Source organism: Ixodes scapularis, unplaced genomic scaffold, assembly GCF_016920785.2.
Source record: "Ixodes scapularis isolate PalLabHiFi unplaced genomic scaffold, ASM1692078v2 PGA_scaffold3__209_contigs__length_174095766, whole genome shotgun sequence".
Classification (NCBI taxonomy): Eukaryota; Metazoa; Arthropoda; class Arachnida; order Ixodida; family Ixodidae; genus Ixodes; species Ixodes scapularis.
Window position 1 is genome coordinate 64,478,767 of NW_024609868.1, and position 24,753 is coordinate 64,503,519.

A 24,753-nucleotide genomic window follows, 5' to 3' on the forward strand; every position below is an offset into this window, starting at 1 on the left:
CCGCCGAACAGCTGGGACGGCCTCGTCTTCCGCTGTGTCAGGCTGCGCTGGTGCGGCTGCATCTTGAAAGGGTAATTCAGGCGTCTTGCTCACCGGTGGCGTCTTGCTCACCGGTGGTGCAGGTGCCGTGCTCTCTCTTGGACGAATTTGGTCCATGTGCCGTTTCAGCTGTCCTGCTGACGTCTTGACCGTGATCATGCGGGAACCCGTTGTTTCTTTAACTGTCCCCGGAAGCCACTTTTCCCCTTCCCCAAAGTTGCGTGCCCAGACGGAGTCGCCAGGGCAAAGCTTACTCGCAGTATCTCCCTCTGAGCAGAGAGGAAAAGAGACAGGAGGCGGAAGGCAGGTATCCAGGCGGGAGCGGATTTGGTATCCTAAAAGCCGCTGGGACGGAGATCTTGCATCCTCCAATGGCGTCCTACGGTAGTTGAATAGCACCTTTGCGAGGCGCATAGACAAACTACCGGTCTGAAGTTTCATGAGACCCTCCTTGATGGTGCGTACGGCTCTCTCCGCGAGGCCGTTCGATTGTGGGTGGTACGGAGCTGTGCACAAGTGTTTCACGTTGTTGTTGGACAAAAACATGGCAAACGCTTCGGATGTAAACTGAGTGCCATTGTCACTCACGATGGTTCTCGGTATGCCAAACCGGCTAAAAATCTCGCGTAATGCCGTGATTGTGGACTCGGTCGTGGCATGTTGCATAGCGATTGCCTCTATCCACTTCGAGTGCGAATCCACCGCAACCAAGATCATCGCATTGTTTACTGGACCAGCGAAATCCAGGTGAACACGCGACCAGTTCTCCTGAGTCAAAGGCCAATTAACAGGAGTCTTCGCCGGCGGCATCGACCTTGCTTGTACACAGGTGTGGCAATTGCTCGCCAGACGTTCGATCTCACCGTCAAGTCCAGGCCACCACACGATTGTACGTGCGACAGACTTCATTGCTGAGGCACCCTGGTGCGTCTCGTGCAGAAGCTGCAGCATCTGGTCTCGTGCGGGCTCAGGAACAATGACTCGGTGGCCCCAGTAGATAAGACCTTGGACTACGGTCATTTCTAGCCTCCTAGTAAAATACGCTTGCATGCGTGGATCAGACACTTTCCTCTCCCGAGGCCAACCTCTGAGAATGTAGGACTTCACCGTACGGAGGACCTCATCCTTCAAGGTCAGTTGGCGGAGCACTTGTGACGAAAGATGAGTATTGTCGAGCTGTTGAAGCGAATGGACATACTCAGGTAGCTCATCGGTTGCTTCCTCGGAAGTCTCCAGTGGAAGTCGACTGAGTGCGTCGGCGTTTTGGTTGTCTGGCCCAGGCTTATACTCTATCCTGTGGTTGTAAGCTCCCAGCAGCAAAGACCAGCGCTGAATCCGAGCCGCGGCCATGACTGGTGTCGGGCGGTCCTCACGAAACAGTCCAACCAAAGGCTTGTGATCTGTGACTAAAATAAACGATCGACCAAGCAGATAGTCGAGGAACCTAGACACTCCGAACACCAACGCCAATGCTTCACGCTCGAGTTGAGAGTGGTTTCTCTCGGCCTTTGACAGTCTTCGGGATCGGAACCCAATTGGCTTGTCTATGTTTCCAACGCGATGCGACAACACCGCTCCTATTCCGCACGGCGATGCGTCGCACTCCAGGCGCAATGGCTTCGCTGGGTGGAAGTGCGTGAGCATCTTTGCTTGTCGCAGTGCTTGTTTTGACTTCTCGAACGATTCTTGCTGCTCGGGACCCCAGGTCCAGCGGCGATCCTTGGCTAGAAGGTCGTAGAGTGGAGCGAGCAAAGTAGCCATGTTCGGAAGAAACTTGCTGTAGTATGTTAGAAGCCCGATTAAGGAACGTAATTCGCTTACGTTCTTAGGACTTGGAGCCTTCATCACAGCATCCAGGTTCTTTTCCAGAGGCTGCAGTCCGTCGCTGCTGATCTTGTGTCCCAAGTAGAAGACTTCTGGCATCCGGAAGGTGCACTTGTCCTTCCTTAACTTGACGCCGTTTTCTCGGAAGCACCTCAGAACCGCCTTGAGGCTCGTTCCACCATCTTCTTTCTTTTCTGCCACCAGGACATCATCCAAATACGCCTGCACGCCTGGAATACCCTTCAGCATAGTCTCCATAGTACGCTGAAAAATAGCGGGCGCGGAAGACACTCCAAACGGCAGACGGTTGTAACAAAACAATCCTCGATGGGTATTGATGACCGTCAGTTTCTTAGCCTCTTCGTCAAGGGGAATCTGATTGTAAGCGTCGCGAAGATCCAGCGTGCTGTACACGTCTCCCTCGTTGAGAGCGGCGAAGAGGTCATCAATCACAGGTAGCGGATATTGCTCTGTAACGCATGCCGCGTTCACGGTTAGCTTGTAATCGCCGCAAATTCTGACTGACCCGTCCTTCTTCGTAACCGGCACGATCGGGGTTGCCCACTCTGAGTGTGAAACCGGAGACAGAACGCCGTTCTTCACTAGCCTGTCGAGCTCGTCAGAAACCTTGTCCCTCATAGCATACGAAAGAGGTCTAGCCCTGAAGAACTTTGGAACCGACCCCTCCTTGACGTACAGGCGGGCGGGTGGAATCTCGAACAGTCCTAGTGTTGGCTCAAATACCTCTTCGTACTCGGTCAAGATTTTATCCAGATCCTCCCCTTTACATTGGCTTTTCGCGTTTGACACACTGAGAACAGGAGTCCCCAAGTTGTTTAGTGCTTGGATCAGGTCTCGGCCACACAAACATGGTCCTGGCCGGCGAAGTACGGTCATCGACGCTGTGACAGTCTTGTCGGCATACGAAACAGGAAGCGTGAGCTTACCGGCAATCGGCAGTGGCCCCAAGTAGCAAGACAACTTCAGGGTTGACTTCTCCAGTCTTGGCCAACTCTCCCTGTGCTGGTTGTAAACGTCCCAGGATATCACGCACACAGGTGATCCCTTGTCGATCTCCATGATAATGTCGACTCCGCCCCAACAGAACTTGCGCCGAACTGGACCGACGATCTTGTTCTCCTCGATCGGATTTTGTTTCAGGGACAGCAGGTGCGAGGAGAATGCTGTGTCGTCGTCCTCAGCGGAGTTTTCGGTTAGTGCGAACGTCCTCTGTTGTCGCTTGCCCTTAAAGCGACACATTATTGCAATGTGTCCCTTCTTTCCACACTGGAAACACTTCGCATACTTGAACGTGCAGGCCATCTCGGAGTGTTCCTTGCTGCCGCACCGTTCGCACGCTAGCGATGGTCCACGTTCTTCCTTCCTGTACTGGCGTGACGGTCCCGGTCGTTGCTTACCCGCCAGTTTGTGCAGTTCCGGCTCTGACTTCACGTCTGAAGGCTTCATGAGCTTGACACCTTGTCTCGCCGCCTCCGCCGCCAGCACGATGTTCTCAGTTTCCTGCAATGTCAACTTGGGCCTGGAAAGTAGTGCCTTCTGAACGTCGATATTTCGAATTCCGCACACTATCTTGTCTCGTAGCATGCGGTCTAACATGTCGCCGAAGTTGCATTTATCGGCCAGCTGCCGCAGTTCCACGATGAATTGCTGAGCCGACTCTTCCTCTTTCTGAACCCTCGTGAAAAATTTGAAGCTTTCAGCTATCTCGTTCGGTCTCGGTGCGTAAAATTCCTCGAGAATTTCAATCGCTTGAGAGTAGGTTAGTTCTTTAACCTTCCTTGGCGCGCAACGCCCACTCAAGATGTCGATTGCTCTTGAGCCCAGTGCCGAAACGAGAAGCGCTCTCTTCTTTACATCGTCCATGATGCCGTTTCCCTCGAAGTAGGACTCAATGCGGATAATATACGAAGTCCACTTATCTTTCTCGTCGAACTGTGGTACTTGGTACGTCATCACCGCAGACTCGGAGTTGCGTCCGTTGACTTCAGAGGGTGGTTCGGTACTCGTCGCCATTGCTAGACATTATTAGAGACGTTACTAGTGCTCTTTAATCTATGTACAAGTATATACAGGAGATGTGCTCTTGCAACAGACCGGGCATCGGCAGCTAGTTGGGCTAGGCCATCAGTTCCATTGCAGTGATTTGCTCGCGCGTTGTTCTCGAGACTGTCTGTTGGTTGTCGTCGTCGTTAGTCCGACACCAGACGCACACGCGCGAACAAGATGATGTCTGAGATGCAGCACGATCCCTGAAAGGTTTAAAAGCGCGTTTAAAAAAAAAATTAAAAAATGCCCCCCCCCCCTAAAAAAAAATGGAGGACAAGAAGAGAAAGTGTACAAACAGAGGGCTGTAGCATGGAAAAAGCTCGGAAAGTCCATGATGACCACAGGAATCTCACTGATCTTTATGGAATCAAAATAAGAGGAAGCCGGTTTAGGAGTTTGTGCGAATATGATTTTATGCAAATTTATGAATTTGAGAATAGTCTTTATTCTTTCCCCCGCGCACGGAACTAAGCAGTTTTGACAATAAATTAAATTTTAAAAAATTTTCGTATCACGATTTTATGAAAATTGCTCGCTGCCCTTACTACTTCGAAGTAAAGTCGACCACTAATATTTCTCTCCATAAACCATATTTGTTTTCGCCAACAACGTTTAGGTGGCTCTTTTTAACTGTGTAAGAACAAAAAAATCCTTGCAAAGACAACTTTTTTTTTTTTACGCCTGTATTATTTTATGTGCCCGTGTCCTCCGCGCGACGCTAGACCGCTTGCTGTGAAGAAGAAAAAAACATCGAACGAGCGCACGATCGGACCCGTGGGCCAGTAGTCCTGAAATTATGTTCCTCTCCCACGGTTCGTAGAAAAGAACTCCCCAGGACCGGAAGCTACAGCCATGGTGTCAGCAACGAGCGGCGGGTACCTGCTCCTGGTGGTATTCATCTGCCAGGGGCTGGGCTGCAGCTGCCAGGCTCAGGCAAACACGTCTGCAGCTCCGGAAACAACAACGTCTGCATCGGCTCACAACCAGGGCAGTTTCATTTTCGACACTGTAACGTTTCCCGTGACCGATGGTGGCTCCAGCCCTCTAATATCCGGCGTAGGTGCAGGCATCTTAGATAGCCTTGCCGACACCCCCACCGACGCCACCCTTCTGGAGTTGACCTCATTCAGTCCCGATTATGACACCGTTAGAGACTACATAAAATCAAATCATAGTGCTATCAGCTCCTTTATTATGTATCTATGGGTAGCATTGGGTGTTTTCATAGTTGTCATCGTCGTTATCTTCCTCATGCGTCTCGCCGGTCTCTGTGGAGCGCGCCGCCAGCAGCGAGTCACCGAGAACTACATGCTGGCTTTCGTGTTTTATGCCATCAGTTTGACGGTTCTCTTTACTCTGTGCGTCATGTTTTTGGTCTGGCTCATCATCACGAGAGAGGCCATGAACGTTGCACTGAAGGAATGGGCTCCCGACTTGTACAACTCGACTTTCTTAAACCTCAAACTCTTTGTGAACTTGACGTTGGGTCAAATTGCGGAGAGTCGCAAAACACAGTTACCTTTTCATAACGTCAGCAGGGTACTTGGCCCCGATTTCGACCGGACCTTTGAAAAGTTTATCGCCAGCAGCGTGATGGAGGACGCCAGGGTGCCCTTGCACCACATGGCCCGGGACTGTGCGATGGACCACCGCTACCTCGGCCGCGTGTTAAATGCAGCGGGACATCATCGCCTGGGCGTCACATTCAGAAAAATCGGCGACCAATGTGCTCGCGTTCACAGAGATAATGAGGAACTCTTCAAGAATGTCGTCCAGGCTGTTGCCCGGACTACTGCGCCATATCGGCTTAAACTCCTGGAGATTTTAGCAGACTCGATGTCGACGCTCGACGCCAGTGACGTGGACGTGAGTCCTTCGTACGCCAGCATTGACATGCTCCAGATGAAGCTACAAGGGTTTGAGGAGTATCATGGCGTGTACAAATATTTAACGGAAAAAGCAGTCGTTTGGCTTTTGGTTTTGGTGGCGTTGTTCTTCGTGGCATTGGCACTGCTCGTAATTTGTCTGCTGACGGGCATTGCGGTCCATCGCCAATCTGTGCAACCTCAGAAGCGGGGTAAGGTGTCGAATTTCGTAGGCCATATGTTGATAGTCACGGCTTATGTCTTCTCCGCATTTGTGATTCTAGCCATCCTTACCGTGATTTACTTAACCGTATACAACACACTCGGATATTGCCACTTTTGCGGGCCTTACTTGAAAAAAGATTATGCCATTCTGGACAATGCCATCGACAGAATGTGGCCTGTTGGCAACAGAAGCCAGCTTTTATCAAAAATTATTCCCAGCGAGATCGCTAGTAAATGTCAAAATGAATCGGTCTCAATCTTTGACTTGGGACCAGTGCCATCTCATGGTCGCACCTTTCATTACCACAGCCTTGCTGTCCCACAAGTGAGTCTACAAGGGGTGCTGCAAAAGCTGACTCTTCGTGAGCAGAGTCCCATCGTCAATGGTTCGCTATCCAGCCATGAAGACCCCTTCCAGCGCCTTTTGCTGTCGATAAAAAATGTGTCGTTCACTGATAATCGCTCTCGCAGAAATGTACAAAGAACTGCCAGGAGAATGTACGACAAATGGCATAACTTTTGGGCTCGAAGAATCATGCCTAGACTCACCAGGACTTCCATTGAACGAGTGCTTGTGCCGATGGTGCCCTCGTACTTCAGGCGTTTTGTCAAACGTGTGATACAAGATGTTAAAACTTCGGTTGCATCTAAACCCGCCGTGATTGGTCCGTGCTTCATTGTCTCTCAGCTTATAACTTCGGTCATGGATGTCGTTTGCAAGGGCTTTGTCATTGAGCTCGTAGGCTATTGGGCCACGCTTCTTTTCTCGATCTTTTCCGCCATTTTAATAATTATCATTTGCTTCTTGTTTTCAAAATACTTTTTTCGAACCCACGAACGCCGGAAGAGGACTTCCCGTAGACAAAGGCGATTGATCTCGTCTTTAGAGGAGTCCGAATCGACTGAGACGACCGAGTCTTCAGGACCGTCCTCCTCTCTGGTCGTTCGAACCATCTTCGTCCGCACAGACTCTAGAACGTCGCCGATTCCCTTTGGCATGCCGAGCGCTTATAATACCTCAATATCATCGCTTCACGTGCATTCTGCCATGCCATTCAGTTCCTCTTTGGCTCCCATGGTGGTTCGGTCATGCATCAATCGTTTTGCCTCTGTACCAGCGATCATGCACTATCATCCCTTCGTCAGCCTTACGTCTCAAACTTCCATGCACCAAGCCATATGTTCTGGAGCCTCGTCTCATGGCCCGTTGCGCAGGATCAGCTCGCTGACGGCAGTTCACTCAACAGACCACATTCACGATCACCTGGTCACGCCGGTCCGACATGCTCATTCGTGCACTACGATCGAGACACTGCTTCCTCCTCCCCCACAGCGAGTTATCATCGCAACACCCCCGTTGTTACCTCCGGCGCCCATCATGATGCCGCCACCGATGATCATCCAGCCACCTCCGCCACCCCAGGCGAGTTAAGCTCATACATCTCATGTTCTAATTAAGAAACGTCTAGACAGAGTGGTCAACTTACTTTTTTACGTTTCCTCCCGTTCCGCTTTTAACATCGTCAAAAGAAATTAGGGTGTACAAGGTCCTCAGCAACTTGGAGGGATTAGGGTGTTCAAGGTCCTCAAAACCTCGGCTTGGAAACTGCAGCCTTTGTGGATGTATTGGTGCAGGAATGTTCGTTTCCCTAGCGATGCACGGTTCACGATTTAGTATATGCGCCGAATGAATGCCGTCACACACGCGAGCGCGGCCTACATCCTCTGGCGTGCAAAAACCACGCACGTTTGCTAGCATCTTATGGCCGGGGTCACACTGGTCACACTGCTCACACATCATAAAAAAGACATTTTGCAAACACGAGTCGCCGCAATATCCATGGTTCGAATGCCGCGTGCCAAGTTGCCTCCTTGAACTCATTTCCATGCGGCATTTGAAGCAAGGGTCTCGCGGTAACTCGCTTTCGAACCTGTATGCGAACTGTCATTTGTATGACGGATAAGCAGTCTGACCCCGGCTTATAGCTAAATACACGCTTGCTAGCGATATCTCACAGCCACGCTTTCTAGCAACTATAGCTTTATTGTGCGTCGGGAAAACATTTAAGAATGCCACTGTTCTCTATTTGGACTGTATGTAAATATCTGTTTACGGATATATAGCTAAGGTAAGTCTGAGATTTTCTGAAATGCCCGGCGTACCGTGCCGGGTACGAGCTGTCATATCGGTTTCTAGGCCGCATAGTTCAAAGTTTATAACAGCTTAGATCGCTTGCATTCACATCGTGGGTGTCACGGGGATCGCGGTTTTTGCTTGATGCCTGCTTTCAGTGTTGTTTTGATTTCAATCGCCAGTTTCATTGTCAGCAAACTAAAAAGCTTGCCGACAACAGAGCACGGCGCACGTATTCCCGACGCGGTACTTGATCGTTTAATAATAATAACGATAATAACTTAGAAAAGCACGTGTCACTTGAACCTAATTTCCAGCGACCTTTGACTTTTTATAACGCATGAAATTCAATATAGAAAATTGGTGTGTCACGTGACATGTATCTTCCCACTAAATTTAGCGAAGAAACTGGATTGATGTTTTGGAAACAAGACGAGAATTTCCCCGCTAAATTTAGCGGAAAACTAAGTTGACATATGGTTCAGGTGCCGTCAATTTAAGTGAGGTGACGTCATGTGACGCCACTTTCCCCGCTAAATTTCGCGGAAAATGCACGGCCGGGTGGACGGGCGAAAGTATGGGAATGGAAGTAGCGTTAAAAACAACGAGGTAGAGGGGCTTAGAGTGATAAACCGGAAGTTCGGAAGTGGCACCCCCCCGGTTGCCGCCATATTTTACGCAAATGTGACCACTCGTCACGTGACCTTCCAAGAGCCGTGACGTCACAGGTAAGATGGCAGCGCCCAGAGCTGGCGGATGCGAGTTTGTTCGGTGCGCGGTAGCCGTGATGTGCAGCTGCTTTCCGACGACTTCGGGCTTCTTCGTGCTCGCTGACGCAGGTATAATGTGAAAATATGAAGGAAGGAGACTTTATACCGTTTTTGCGCAAGATCGCTCTGGATCATCTGGATATTAACGCCTGTGAGACAGCATCAGCTCTGCATCGCCGTACCGGTGCTTGGATTCCGGGATGTGTCCGAGGATCGATAGAACTTAGAGTGCTTTTAACATGAAATTTTCGCATTCTCTTAGCTTTGTTTGAACGTTGAAATATCTGAGAATCTACGCGAAATGTATACGTCGCGTTAGGGCCTAAGGGAAGTTGTTTCAGCCCTCCGTCACCGAACAACCATAGCAACTTTTAGCGAGGAAGCTCCTGCGATTTTAACCTTTTGTGCTAATCCACGATTCTACATTCGATCGCTTTTTTTCCTTTTTTTTTTTGTGTGTGTGTGAGTGCGAAGTGCACCCTTATTTTCAGCTACGAGGTTGGCGTTTTATTGAGTATGGGGAAGAATAAATCGTTGCAGGCACCTGCTTCAAAGCTATTCGACTTGCTATAAGAACAACTGTTTTGGTGCATGCATAGATTAACTGCCCATTTTTTCTGTTTTGTAGGATTTATTGCTGCTATACTCTTTTCCATCAAGAGTGCATTGTATTAGTCGGTCAATTATTTAATTGTTCTAATTACCCGGATAAGATGATTCATATTTGTGTTCATCCCTTGCCTGGAGAGCAGTCTTGTTGAAAAATGTTGACTACCATTCCTTTCGGTCTCTTCAATAGACTCTTTGTAAAAGTGTGGGCTGTCTATACTTCGCATCACCGTAACTTGGAAAAGGCCAACCGCCACAGCCCCCTCGAGCCAATCAGAGACGGAGCGAAGGTGTGTGACAAATCTGCAGACGAGCACTCTGGTGATATGCTGTCATGTGCCTCTCTCCAATGTGTGTATTGACTCACCGAGACCGTAGCCTTTGCCGTCTGCCAAATTCTGATGAAACAAATTACTGTAGCTACTACTGTAATTACCCCATGTGACAAGTTAGTGGCGCCCCCCTCCAGTCCGCCAGTCTGCAGCCGCCTGGCTGGGCGGGCAACATTGATCACCGCGCCCCAATAAACGCCGTCGAGCACACACTGCTCCGGTCAGTCATCGTCCACCCTCTCAACCAGGCTGCGTGTCGTCTCTCCTCGGCGGGTGCTTCGGCCCCCTTCGTCCACGTTCCAGAAGGATCGTGACACTGGCGACGAGGAACCGTGGCACTGGAGCCCACCAACGTGCACGGTTCGGCCCACGCCGCCGAGAGAGTCGCAACACCGCCGCCCGCTCCTGTCGCCATGCCGCTCTACGGGAGGCTCGAGCCGTTCGACGGAGATGGGTCCGCCTGGCCGGTCTACGAAGAACAAGTCCACGTGTTCTTCCGGGCGAACGACACGCCGGAGGAGAAACAACGGGACATCTTCCTGGCCAGCTGCGGGACCCGAGTCTTCAGCCTCCTGCTCGACCTCCTCAAGCCGGCCACGCCGCACGTCAAAACGCTGGGTGAGCTGCTCGCCACGCTGCGCTCCCACTTCAGCCCGGCGCCGTCCACGCTTATGGAGCGGTTCCGCTTCAACAACCGGAGCCGCCAGGACGGGGAGACCCTCGGGCAGTTCGTCGCTGCGCTACGAGGGTTAGCGAGCACCTGCGCCTTCGGCGACCAGTTGGACTCGCTACTCCGGGACCGGTTCGTCTGCGGCATCAACAACTCCGCCATGCAGACGAGACTCCTGGAGCTCCCCGACCCCTCGCTGGACGACGCAGTGAAGGCAGCGCTGGCAATGGAAGCAGCAGCGAAGGACGCCAGCGAGATAGCGCGTGCGGCCGGCTCACCGTCGACGGAAGCGGCGGTGCACAAGATGGCGACAAGGAGCGGTGCCTGCAGCCGCTGCGGTGCTGCCCACTCCCCCTCACAGTGCCAGTTCGTCCACGCCCAATGTTTCACATGCGGGAGAACTGGGCACCTCGCACGTGTCTGCCGAGGGGGGAGGACGAGCGGCGGCCAGCAGCAGCAGCAGCAGCCTGGTTCAAGCCCGGGTTCCAGTCAAGCCCGCGGCCAGGGTGGTCGTCGCAAGAGAACGCGGCGGGGACGAGCGGCACCAGGCCCGGGTTCGTCCTCAGCCAGGGTCCACGTCGTGGCCGAGGACCCGCAGATTTTCGACGTGTGGCAGACGAGTAAGCCTTCATCGTCTGTTCCACCATACATGGTGTCTGTCGAAATCTGCGGCCACCCCATCACCATGGAGCTGGACACAGGGGCCAGCGTGTCGGTCATGGCCGGGAAGCAGTTCAAGCGTACCTTCCCTGGCGTGTTCATCGAGGCGTCTGACGTCATGCTGCGCAGCTACTCCGGGCAGCTTTCCCAGGTCCAGGGTCGGGCCCAAGTCAGCGTTCGCCTTGGCGACAGGGAGGCAATCCTTCCCCTTTACCTAACCAAGGGGTCGTCGCCGACGCTGCTGGGCCGGAACTGGATTCACTCGCTGGGTGTTCGGCTGCCGGAGTACCAAGAAGCAGCGCTGCACGTGGTGAAGGACGTCCCGAGCCTCCTGACCGACTTCCAGTCCCTGTTCCAGCCGGGGGTGGGCACCTTTGCCGGCACGACGGTCGGCATCCACGTACCAGAGGGAGCCCGGCCTCGGTTTTTCAAGCCGCGTCCGCTGCCGTTCGCCCTGAAGGACGGGGTCACCCAGGAGCTGCAACGGCTGCAGCGAGAGGGTATCCTGGTGCCCGTCAAGACTTCCGAGTGGGCTGCACCAATCGTTCCAGTCCTCAAGCGAGACGGCCGCGTCAGGATCTGCGGGGACTTCAAGGTCACCATCAACCCCGTCGCTACCGTCGAAAAGTACCCGCTGCCTCGGGTAGAAGATCTCTGGTCGGCTCTGTCCGGGGGACAGAAGTTCACCAAGCTCGACCTTCGAGATGCCTACCAGCAGCTGGTGCTCCAGGATGCCGCCCGGAAGTATGTCACCATTTCGACTACTATGGGACTCTTCCAGTACACGCGCCTACCGTTCGGCGTGGCCTCAGCCCCGGCCATCTTCCAGAGAGAGATGGACAACCTCTTCAGGGGCATGAGGCACGTGGCGGTGTACTTGGACGACATCCTGGTTACCGGTACCGACGACGGGGACCACCTGCAGAACCTGCGCAAAGTCCTGACACTACTACAGGACGCCGGTCTCAAGTTGAGGCTGGACAAGTGCATGTTCCTGACCCCCAGCGTGGAGTACCTGGGACACATCATCTCCCAGGCTGGCCTGGCCCCGGCACCTCGCAAGATTGAGGCCGTGCTCAAGGCGCCGAAGCCCAAGAGCAAGAAGGAGCTTCAGAGCTACCTCGGCCTCATCAACTTCTACAGGAGGTTCCTGCCCAACCTGTCGACGCATCTGGAGCCGCTGCATCGCCTGCTTCGTGACGGGCAGCAGTGGGCCTGGAAGAAGGAGCAGGACTTGGCCTTCCAGCGCAGCAAGGAGCTCGTTGTTAAGGCTCCAGTGCTGGCGCACTTCGATCCGGCCAAGCCTGTAGTCCTCACCGTGGATGCGTCGCCGTACGGGGTAGGAGCCGTCCTGTCGCACCGGGGTCAGGATGGTCAGGAACGCCCTGTGGCGTTTGCTTCTCGTCGACTACATGCGGCGGAGCAACGCTACAGCCAGCTCGACAAGGAAGGCTTGGCCCTCATCTTCGGGGTCCAGCGCTTCCATCAGTACCTGTGGGGCCGGCAGTTCGAGGCGGTCACGGACCACAAGCCGCTGCTGGGGCTGCTGGGACCTGACAAGGCAGTTCCAGTGCAAGCCTCGCCTCGAGTGGTACGCTGGGCCTTGACGCTGGCAGCCTACAGGTACAAGCTGGTCTACCGCCCTGGGAAGGACCTGGGACCTGCCGACGCCCTGAGCCGCCTGCCCCTGCCGGAGGTGCCTGCTGCCGTTCCAGAGCCAGCTGACGTTTTCCTGCTGGAGCGGGCCTACCCGGGGGTGCTGACCAGGACTGCGGTGGCGCAGGCGACCAGCCGGGACCCGGTCCTGTCTCAGGTGGTCAAGGCGGTTGCCCGAGGGGAGGAGCTGCGTCACCAGGCGTACAGCCACAAGACCGCCGAGCTGAGCTTGGAGCAAGGCTGCCTCCTGTGGGGTTCCAGGGTGGTGATTCCACAAAGTCTGCGGGCCAAGGTGCTGCAGCTGCTGCACGCGGGGCATCCTGGCATCGAAAAGACCAAGATGGTGGCACGGTCGCACGTTTGGTGGCCTGGCTTGGACCAGGACATCGTGCACCAGGTGCAAGGCTGCCAGGTCTGCCAGGAGAACCAGCGAGCCTCGCGCCACGTGGAGATCACCCCCTGGCCGTTCCCACAGAGGCCGTGGTCCCGCTTGCACGTGGACTATGCGGGACCCTTCAAGGGCCACTACTTCCTGGTGGTAGTGGACGCCTTCTCCAAGTGGGTGGAGGCACTGCCAGTCACCAGTCCCTCGGCAAGCGCGACCATTGCGGCGCTGCGGCAAGTCTTCGCGGCGCAGGGATTGCCGGACATCATTGTGTCCGACAATGGTCCCGCTTTCGCTAGCGCCGAGTACCTGGACTGGCTGCAGAGGAATGGAATCCGCCGGATGCTGGTTCCGCCGTACCACCCCGCTTCCAATGGTGCGGCCGAGCGAGTGGTCCAGACCATCAAGGACAAGCTCAAGAGGAGCCAGCCCGGGGATTTCCGGACCCAGGTGGCCCGGGTACTGTTTCAGTACCGGACCACACCGCATGAGGTCACTGGCCGTGCCCCCTGCGAGCTTCTGCTGGGCCGGATGGTCAAGACACCCTTGGACGTCTTGCATCCAGACCTCCGGTCCACGGCGCTCCTGAAGCAGCTGAAGCAGAAGCTGGCTGCTGACCGAGGGTGCCGTCCCGGGCCTTTGCCGGAGCCGGGAGCGTCGGTGTACGCCAGGAACTTCCGTCCTGGCCCACCCTGGTCTGCCGGACATGTGGTTTCACCAGCGAGCGCCTCATCGCTGCTCGTCCGCATGCCCGACGGGACCACCTGGCACCGGCACGCCGACCATGTCAGGCCTCGCCTCGGGACCTGGCATCCACCCTCGGCCGTCGCTTCGGAGGACCAGCCTGCAGGGGGCCCAACAACAGCACCAGTCGTGGCCGGCGGAGCGCCATCCACCCCGGAGGCGACAAGCGTCGCCACTCCAGTGGCACCAGTTGGACCAGTGCCACTCCCAAATCCGGTCCCTGTAGCTCCACCCGGTGGAGCGCGACCAGTTCAGGCAGCGCCCGGCGTTGCCACACCTGGCCCGTCGACACCAGTGCCCAGGCGGAGTGCACGGCAGAGGAGGCCACCTGACCGCTACTCGCCGGGGTGACCTTCATCGTCGACAGGCCGGGACTTTGCGTGGCCAGACGCCAAGATGGTGTCGGCCGTGCGCATTGTGTTTAGTTTTGTTTATTAACAAACAAACTGGGGGGGAGGAGTGTGACAAGTTAGTGGCGCCCCCCTCCAGTCCGCCAGTCTGCAGCCGCCTGGCTCGGCGGGCAACATTGATCACCGCGCCCCAATAAACGCCGTCGAGCACACACTGCTCCGGTCAGTCATCGTCCACCCTCTCAACCAGGCTGCGTGTCGTCTCTCCTCGGCGGGTGCTTCGGCCCCCTTCGTCCACGTTCCAGAAGGATCGTGACACCCCAGGCTTTCATACTTTGGGTATTTGTTCGACAAGAATGTTATGTCCGCCATCCCTGTGAATTCGGCTCAGCACCTATTGGACTCGAATGCTGCATTGGCGTTCGACGTGAACTGGGGCCCATTCGTGTGCTTTGCGCCGAAAAAAATGGTGACGGTTGTGTTGCTTGATAAAGTTCTGCAAAGGGTCTATTGTGTCATACATATAGGAAGTGTCATGCTATATAACAATGCATCAACACATACTATTAAACTATATGCTCAGTGGTGTGTTTGTTTTTCCAATTAACAAGTTACAGCAGTGTGCTTTAATGCTATTATCATGTGTGTAGTTTTAAGTATCCTCTCTGCAATGCCTACGAAGGCCCCTGGAAGGAATAAATTAATAAATAACATTTTCACATCACTGGAGTTGGTTTTCGGATGCACCACATGTTCAGGAAAGGTTGTACGAGTGCAGCCCCTTGCAAGAAGTCTGCCAGTCTGGTATGACCCCTTAATTAATATTGAAGGGTCAGAGAAGCGAGTGTCCTCGTAAGGTCCAGAGCGTGCAATGGACACAATTCTCGGTGTGTAGACTCTCAAGGCATGAAGGCAAGCGGAAATATGTTTATCTGGTTAGTGTATCAAATATGTTTATTTCCACTTGATTACATAATTATTGATTCTTGGTAAATGGTTCCATAACGAGTTCTTTCTGCGACAGTCTCGTGTCAGGCGTTCAGTCGTAGTACCTGTGGACCTTGTTGTCGGATGACGCTCCTGGCACGTCGATATTCAGTTTGGTCGAGTGGCAACTTTGACCGATTGATGCTGTCTTGTAATCATACGTCATGTGCACTGAAGCTGCAGGGCTGGCTTCTTATCCGAAAATTTTCCTGGTAGTTTTCGGCATCAATGTAGCAAGCTCGGGCATGTATTGCTTACGTGGCTGTGCCTTTTGCTGTACCGTTGACTTGAAAGCTGGCAACAATTTTCGTTTGCTATCCAAGTCTGGTGATGCTTGCAGTTCACTTTTGAGAGCAACCAACCATTCTATTCCTTCAAGTCACTCAGGGGCATTCTCCCTCAAAGTTGGAAATTGTGTGCTTCGTGGAGTGGACACAGAAAATTGGTGTCAGCAAATTTTTAGGCATTGTCCTTGGACGACAACCGACACCAAATCCACTGTCACTGCATCGACGCTCACCTGCTTTGTCGTGCTTACCTTTTGTTGAGGTGATGGACATCAGGAGCTTTGGGGTAATCAGGGATTCAGAATCTTCGATTCAGCACCTTCAGCGTCAGGGACAAAGGTCGCCGAAGGTAATCCTTAATCTCCCGTGGTCGCTCCTCGAGACGTAATCGAGGGTCGTTTGGCACGAACCCTCGCCGACCAATTCATTGGTACGGGCTGCTTTGGTAGACATGGTCGGCTTCATGCAGTGGTAGCAAAGTGGTTTTCGGTCGCACATTCGCATCACCTACGTTTTCCTCGGTGTACTTTGTTGAGCACAGTCCTACACACGATGTCGGGAATGCTTCGGCGTTAGAGTGTCTCATTGAATTGGCATTGAATACTAAGGGGCAGCCGGTGGCGGTCGTCGTGCCATTGTGGCGTAAGTTGCCCTTGGTTTGTCAGATGCCGCTTCGCTCGCAGAAGTCTCGGTTGAAATACCTATCAAACTTGTTCCGAAACAATCTCGACAATCAAAATAAAAGCCGGACAACTGATGGCAGGAAGTAGCTTCCTGATCTCCTCCCAGACAACGTCGTGGGTGATGTCGTGGATGCCTGGGAGGCTGGCGTCGAAGTAGTAGCTGGACAACTCGACTGTCGAGACGCCGGGAAGTTGTTCATAGTGGCAGGCTCGGGCATGCAGTGCACATTCCATGTTGGAAGCCTCAGTGATATGAACACTTCGACTGTTGTTGGGGTGTTGCGGACAAGGCTGCCGAAGGTGTTGTCCCTCACGTGAGGCGCATGGGATTCTTAGGTTCTTGTCTTCTGTAGCATCAAGGTCGGCGTGGGCTTGGGCGCTCGATCAAGCGCAAAACATCCTCCATGAGTGCGGTGGCGCTCTCATTGGGGCAGGGTCCTGGACAGAATCAAGAATGCGGCTCTCTTTCGTTGATGTTGGCTGACGGATGCGCGCTTCAGCTTGATCTTGCAAACTTCCCATGACGTTAAGGAGGATCCATGGTTCTCAGACCAGCGCCGGCGGTTGCTTCCACGAGAAGTATAGGTTCTGCAGGAGCTGGTTGTCTGTCCACCCAATGTGGCGGGCGACACTGTCATATTGTTCAATCCAGTCCTTGACGTCTTCATACAGCTTGCGTGAAAAAGCGTCGGAGCGTGATTTGCGACGGGCATGCAGACAATGGTGGGAGGGGACACGGTTTGCTGCTACAGGTTTGTCATTGTTGGCTCAGTCAGCTTCGGATTTTCTGACAGGAGACCGAATTCCGGTGGTTTTTCCTGGTAGCAGCAACTGGCTCGGATTTCAGGTGCTTCGTGGTGTATTTCCGAGGTTACTCCTTGTGGTACTCGGTCGTCTTGCGGTTGTTCTGCCAGGCTCGGGTCAGGACTTCGCCTACGGCTCGACAGGGGTATAAGACGCAGAATAGTCCGCCAGCTGTGTCCCATTATCGAGTAACTCGGCTGAAGAGCCGCCGGGTTCACACAGAGTGAAGGGCAAGGGTAAAGTGCCCAGCACCTCCACCTGAACATACGATTACAGCTGAGCATGACCTGCAGTGTCCCAGAATAGTGAATATTGATAGAAGATAGGACTGGAACAAGGATCCGTGACAGTATAACAAAACTAGCAGAAGAGAATCTATCCTGACCACTGAAGAAGCTGCATTGCTTTAGTGGCATTCTGTCCAAATAAATCCTCTCCTTCGGGGTTTGGCGACTGCCGTGGACGAACTGAACTGAAATGGATGTGGGACCACTTTTCTGGTAATGAGCCACTGCAGACTGTTGCCACAAAGCGGCGTGATCTGGGTACGTAACACGCTCGGTGAAATGTCCGGACAGCTTGCAATTCGCGTAATGAGTGTGGATGAAATGTTTGTGTTGACGAAACGTGCGACAGACCAGCGGGATCAATACCAACTGCAACGCCTGTGCTCCGTGAAAGTGCACGTCTACGCCGGAACAATTTCGGAAGCAGCACAGCATCACCTAAAGCATGGCACAGGAACTACCAGCTTGAAGGCAGCTCTTGCTAGCGGCTGTACCGCACTGGCTAAATTGCTCATCTACAGCTGGGAGACTCGTCGCCCCTGTGAGGCAGACCAAGTTCTAGGCTGTATAAACACACACACAACCCAATTTTTTTTTAAGGCAGCTCTTCGGTGCGCCGCACACCTGTGCTCCGTGAAAGTGCACTTCTACGCCGGAACAATTTGTAAGCAGCACAGCATCATTCAGCACGGCACGGGAACTACCAGCTTCAAGGCAGCCTTCCGGTGCGCCGCACAACCGAAGTGAGCCCTCGGTCATTTGATCGAAACTGCACCGCGATTGCACACCGCCAAGCACGACTCACGCAATTTCCGTCGCTAAACTGTGTATCCAAATATATTGCACACGCTTCACTGCAAACCTCGAAGATTCCGATGGTCAACGAGAGCACAGAAACGTCGCCTTAAATTTTATCTTAGCGGTATCCGAATAAATCCGAGGTCCGAGCAACGTAGGTCAGATTGTCTCTTCCGTGGCAATATCCCGGTCGGTCACCAGCGAAATGCACACCGTTTCTCCGTATTTTCACGTTATACCTACGTCAAACACCACGCTGAACTCTGAACTCGCTTTCGACCGGCCTCATATGACGGCTTCCGCGTCTGAAATCAACTCGCCGAGACGAACGACAACCAACAAACCATCCGACAAGCTCCGGCCAGCCGCTGCATGGGCGCTGCCATCTTTTCTGTGACGTCACGTATTTGGTTTGGTCATGTGACGTGTGGTCAAATTTGCGTACAATGGCAGCCTCCTTATGGGGGTCACTTTCGAGTGCAGACCGGAACCCCGGTTTATCGCTCTAAGCCCCTCTACCTCGTTGGTTAAAAAGCATCTTCAAATTCCACGTAAAAAAATATCAAGAATTGATAATGCTTTGTCGATAAGACACACCGACAGCATGCTGACGCACTTGCCTCCCGCTTTTTTTTTTATGTTTATAATTTCTTGTTTTTTGTGTGTGTTTTTTTTTTTTTTTTTGTCTTGTCCTTTGCTCTTTTTCGGAACTTGGTCGATTTCAAAAGCAATTCACACCCACGTCGTTTAACGTGCTCAGCAAGATGACCACCCAAATTGCTTGGTACAGAAAGATTATGCTGGTGCGCCCTCTCACTCGACCCGTTTGCTTAAATGCAGCCTTCAAGTTTAGGAAGTTAAAATCTGCGGGGTACCCTAACATGCTACTATCAAGTGTTTGCGAAAGCAAATTACAGAAACTTAAAGGATCACAGAATAAAAAAAACAAAAACGTACTATAGAGCAGATCATAAAAAGAAGTCCAAGTTGTGAAGTATATTCGCAAGGTATCTCACAATTTAAAAAGAGAGCTGTTAGATATGGCATTAATCTGCATTTCTCGGTTCTTTGCAAGTTACAAGATATATCCCATACGTACTGGGCATTAAAGTGCCCGGTGCGCAAAAAGGCATGCCGTCATGTACACTAAGTGCACGAGAGGGGTTGTTTAGGATATATTCAATTTAGCGGTGGCCCCATTTACATTGGACAAACGGGTCGCTGTTTCAATGAGAGAGCGCGTCAGCATGCATGATCTTTCGGTACGAAGCAATTTGGATGGTCATCTTGGTGAGCACGTTAAACAATGTGGGTGTAAACCGCTTTTGAAATGGACCAAGTTCCCGAAGAGAGCAAAGGACAAGACAGAGAGGGAAATTATGAAAGCGTTATTTTATAATAAAAAAAAAAGAATACGGGAGACAAGTACGTCAGCATGCCGTCAGTGTCTCTTATTGGCAAAAAATTATGGTTTCTTGGTGGTTTTATCTGAAGATAGGCGCGTGGTAGACGTACAATCTTAATGTACGCTTTGTTTTTTATGTCCGTAGGCTATAGTATATATCGCTTAGTGAATGATGCAATACACTTAGTTGGAAGTCAGCGCTAGTCCTGTCGTGCGTGCCTCTTTTCGTCCCCGTCAAGTTTGCGCCATTTTAATCATGTCTATTATGAACCAACTAGCCCAATCAAAACTGGTGTTACAAGTTGTTCTATCCGAAGGCATACCCTCCAAAAGCAGAGAGCCATGGCGTATGCATGGTTAGCGCACGCTACAATTGTTTGATTTATTTGATAAATTGAGTGGGTTCGCATCACGTGATGGTCTGGTTTACTCAGCCCCGTTTTCTTACGTTACATTACGTTACGAAAGCTTACGTCTGGTAAGCCACAATTTACCAGGACATCTGTGCTTCGTATTAAGCGTGGCTACCAGTTCAAGGAGATAGCCTGGCACGCGACATTTGAGACACGAACGTTTCGGCGATCTGATGCGATTCACACACTTGCGTCGAGTCCGACTGCGTACAACTGCAACGGCTTGCGACGTACAGCTGCGCCGGCTCCAACAAAGCCTGTTTTTACCACGTTCTGCTGGAGCCGACGCGGCTGTTGCTATAGCAACCCTTACGTTGCAAATCGTTGCAGTTATACTCGGTCGGACTCGGTGCAAGTGTATCAATCGCCCTTTATACGTACCTTAAGAGAACCTAAGAAAACGGTGGTGTGTGAAACATCTTTTAGTTGGCTTCTTCGGCCATAACGGTATCCAAATCTTGTGGTGCACTGACAGCGACAATATTTATTTACGCTCTAGAATGTACGTACGGAAAAATAAAATAAATAAGCCTGCTGTGACTATATTGGCCAATTTGGAGCGCGCGTTTCTCGATGTTTAGTAAAGGTACTGGCAAGCCATTTTAAAAGAGCTTGCTCGTTTCTTACTTTCTTTTGTAACACAACGGGATCGCCGAGAGATAAGAGGGCGCCTAGAACAACCGCCTCCTTACTATGTGATCTTTTTCTTCGGGGGCCGAGTTGCTCACGCGTCTTGATTTTCTTCATATTTCCGGTCAAGACCTTGGGTGTACATTAGTGGGGCGTTTTATATAGTATCAAGGTGACATTTAGGAAACAGTTTAGCCAAAGTCTGAAGGATCGTTGAAGATGTAAATAAGTTATCCTTTTTTTAAAATAATTACTTGTACACAATCTCGTTGCAAACTGAAGCGGCACTGAGGACAAGGGGAAGTCGGTGATCTTTCTGTGTTGCGAAAAATCCGAGATTTGCTTCTGAATTCCTTTCTTTGCCACAACGTCCAAGTCCCGAGCAGCGAGTTTCGCTCTCAGTTATAAAGCACGTGTTCGCACCTCTCCCTTTATAGAAAGATATCTTGTCCGTTAGGTGTCATTTCGTCATAAAGCACCAGGATTGTGGTGCTACCTACTGACTGCACTTCGGCTTTAGTCCACAAATATTGAATGCACTTTGTACGTATTCTGTACGTGTCGCCGCGTATAATGAACTAATCTAAACTGAATTCTGTACGTGGTTCTATACTAATATGAAATATGTTCGGGTCTAAAGGTGCGTGTGGGTGCGTACGAACTAAATTTACACCTCTGATCCCTGCGTGCACACGTGTTTTATTTCTATGATAACGAGTTCTATGTGGTACGCTGAGGTACATACGTTTTTGTTGTGTGTGTGTGCGTGTATTTTATATATAACGTGAACTAACGGTTGTACATACTTTTAGTATACTTAGACTAAAGGTGCTACAATATACCTTTAGTACGTGATGTATAGAACACAAAAAAAAAAAAAAAACGAGGTAAGACAAGAACGGAGGGGGTGTGGGTGTGGATTGTACAGGAGAAAAATGAGGACTGGCGAGGTTTCAGTGAGTGGAACCCCGGTGAAATATAAAAGAAAGCTAAGGTCTCCTTGTCACGCAGTGCTCGATGTGCACGAAGTAGTATATGCGTCGGGTTTGAAGCATATTTATGTAGTTCCGTGATATGGACGATGTCTCGTCGCTTCAAAGGTTACAGGACGGTGTCTAATTCGCCGGCGCATACGCAGGTTGTCTACCCGCCACCCCCGCCACCCCCACCAGCTCCATTGTTACCGTTTAAACAGCGCTCGTCCGTCGCGTCGGGTGGAACTCTGGCAGAAAATCAGCAGGCCGCCACGGCCCACACCACCATTAACTTCTACGGGTCGTCGGCCCCCTCTGGCTACGGCCTGATGCCTCAGGCACAGCCCATGTTCGCCATGCCCAGTACTCCCGTGTACGCCATGCCAACCGGCGCGGCTATTGCACAAGCCCCCGCGTACCAGTATGCCATGCCGACCAGTGCTGCCCTTGCGCAGGCTCCGGCGTACCAGTACGCCTACCAGACGACGGCACCCGTGACCCAGGGGACCACGTCGGTACGCCGCGTCACGTCGCTGTCGCAGCTGTACAGCAGCACCGTCGCCACCGCTCCAGCCTACCCGCAGTACCAGTACGCGTACCCCACGGCAGCGCCGGTGTCCCAAAGGACGGTGTCCTTCCGTCGAGTCGGTTCCACGTCGCAGCCGTGTCAAGTGAACACTCAAATTCCAGCCACGACAACTGTCCAGTATGCTGAGTACCCCACAGTGACGCAGACGCCCCAGGGGGCTACGACGTCAGTGACTCGCGTCGTGTCCGCGTCGCAGATGTGACGAGGAGGAGCGCAGGTGCCGACGGCCTCAGCTATATACCAATACGTCTATCCGACGGTGTCTGAAGTGCCCCAAGGGAGGGCGTCGGTAACCCGCGCAACGACACAGGTGGACACATCCGCGATAAACCCTATCTGACAGTGCGTGATTCCGGGCACGTCGTCACCACTGAATCATCAATGTGCCATGTACCGTCAGTGGTGTGCCGTCAATCCACTGTCGAACTCAACACACACACACACAAAAAAAGGTGGTTGTTTGATTTGTTTTTTGCATCTTTAAAGACAAGCGGGGCGAATGTGTTTGTATGTTTGTTTGCTTATTTGTCTGTTTGTTCGAATATCTTAGAGCGAGGGGAACAATCGATAAACTTTGCGCGGCAGAACGTTCGCTTTGCGCATTGACACCGCTGCGAAGACTTGCTATATTCGATCTACCTGCACGACCTGCGCCTGCTGCACTCGGCGCAGAACGCCGTATTTGATTTACGAATGCAGCCTACCTGAAAAAAAAACAAAAACAAAAAAAAACGGAAGTACATTGCTCTTTACTTTTCTGCATCGGTGCAGGCTGGTGCTGGTTAATCGAATGATCCGACTGTCTGTCGTGCACGTATACACTGCATCCCAGTCCACGGTGGCAGAAGAGAGGTTACTAAACGGCATTGCCTCGCCACGGAGCAAGTGTTGCGAAGGTTCGCTCGCATTTCTGACAAGCGCCGCGAGATGGCGCAGCATGTAAGGGGCTGTCCAGAGGACGAAGGTGAGGCTTGGACACACTGGGGTGGAATGCAAGACGGCGGGAAAAAAAGACCGAGACATCGCGACCTTCTGCGATTGGTCGACTCCATGCCGCTGACCAATCGCAGCAGGCGGCGATGTCCCGGTTCATTCTTCCCGCTCTGGTCTCGCCGTCTTGCTTAGCACCCGTGGTGGCAGAAAACGAGACAGTTACTTTATGTTGTTATTTTTTTTACCTATTCATTTATAGCTAGGGAAGGAAATCTTTTTGGGCTCGCACCCTGCAAAGGGAAAACCAACATCTGCTTCGCTGTCCTCGCTCAACGCAGCAGGGGCGCAGGCTCCACTATTTCTCCACGGGGCGCGGTGCCGTCGGTGCCGAGAAGCGCTCGGATTGCAGTTTTTCAGAAAGCTGTAAAATACAGCGCGTGCCTTCTGTCACACTCCAGTTTTCTTATTTGTCGTTTCTCGATGATGCTCAGCAAGTTTCCAAATTAAATCATGTCCTTAAACTCAATATTAAAAAAAAAGATTAATTATGTGAAAATAATTAACTTAATTATGCCAAACTTTAATAATTTTCCTTAATAGGCCCTTGGCCTAAGACCAAAACAACACAAGCCTTTGTTTTCTTCTTTTTTTTTTGGTGGGATGCGTAGTTTGCAATATCGAATTTGTCCACCTTTCGTGAAACACCAGGCTATCACACAGATGTGGACTGAACCCACTCTGCTGTCAGAAATCTTTGAAACATCTGTTGGCTTGCACTTCGACCTCCTTGATACACATCGTCGTCGTCGTGCGTGATTCGTCTTCACAGTGTTTTCACCTTCTCAAATATTGCACTCTGAGCACGTGGACCGAAAGCTTGCGCTGCAGAACCTAGGAATCCAGGGATCCTGGGTTCGATCCCCACCCCTGCCCGTTTCGATCTGGATGAGCATGGGGTCTTTAAAGGGGTACGGAAACGAAAATTTAAATATTCAAATTTCGTTCGGAAATGAGTCAAGCATGACGGATAATAACCGTAAATGATAATCGCGCGTTTGTCTTTTGAACGACTGGCTATATTTTTCGTTCCATATGGTGCACTCGAGCAAGCGCTCGAAGAGAAGCGAACGGAGAGCGCGATGCGTCATGGGATATCCGGCGCAAACAAAAACAGAACGAAAAGATTCCCCGCATTCGTGACGCAGCAAGGCTGGCGTGGTTATGAGCTTTGCCGTTGGTGGCGTTGGCAGCGTTTTGGTCAACGCGTTAGAACCGAGCAGCTCGAGCTACCCGTGGGGTGACGAGCGTGTGACTGGCCCTAGAGGGAGCCTTCATGTGCTCGCACATGAAGGCACCCTAGCCCAAAGGGCACGTAGCTTCCACAACACTATCAGCCTAGGGCTGAACGGGGTGGGGATAGCAACTTTTGTTCAAATTTGGAGCGACGAGATAATCTTCTAAGGGGAGAATGGCTGTGTCCGGTTGCACGAACGAGAGTCCCAGAAAGAGGGGAGTCCTTCCTTTCTGTCTTCTTGGACCGTTTGGTACAATGCGCGATTTGTGAGTTGAGGAGGAAAGCTGAGAAGGAAAATGTTGAAATGCCAAAGAGTGGCGCTGCTCCGAAGGAATCTGT

The 24,753-nt window shown here is 52.1% G+C and overlaps 1 protein-coding gene across 1 annotated transcript; it reads left to right on the forward strand.

Annotated features, from left to right (window-relative positions):
- Positions 1 to 21,705: 21,705 nt before the first annotated feature.
- On the forward strand, positions 21,706 to 22,389 carry LOC120847801 (translation initiation factor IF-2-like). The gene has a single exon (XM_040219679.1). It carries the CDS (start codon positions 21,706 to 21,708, stop codon positions 22,387 to 22,389), a length of 684 nt encoding a protein of 227 aa, XP_040075613.1.
- The last annotated feature ends 2,364 nt before the right edge of the window (positions 22,390 to 24,753 follow it).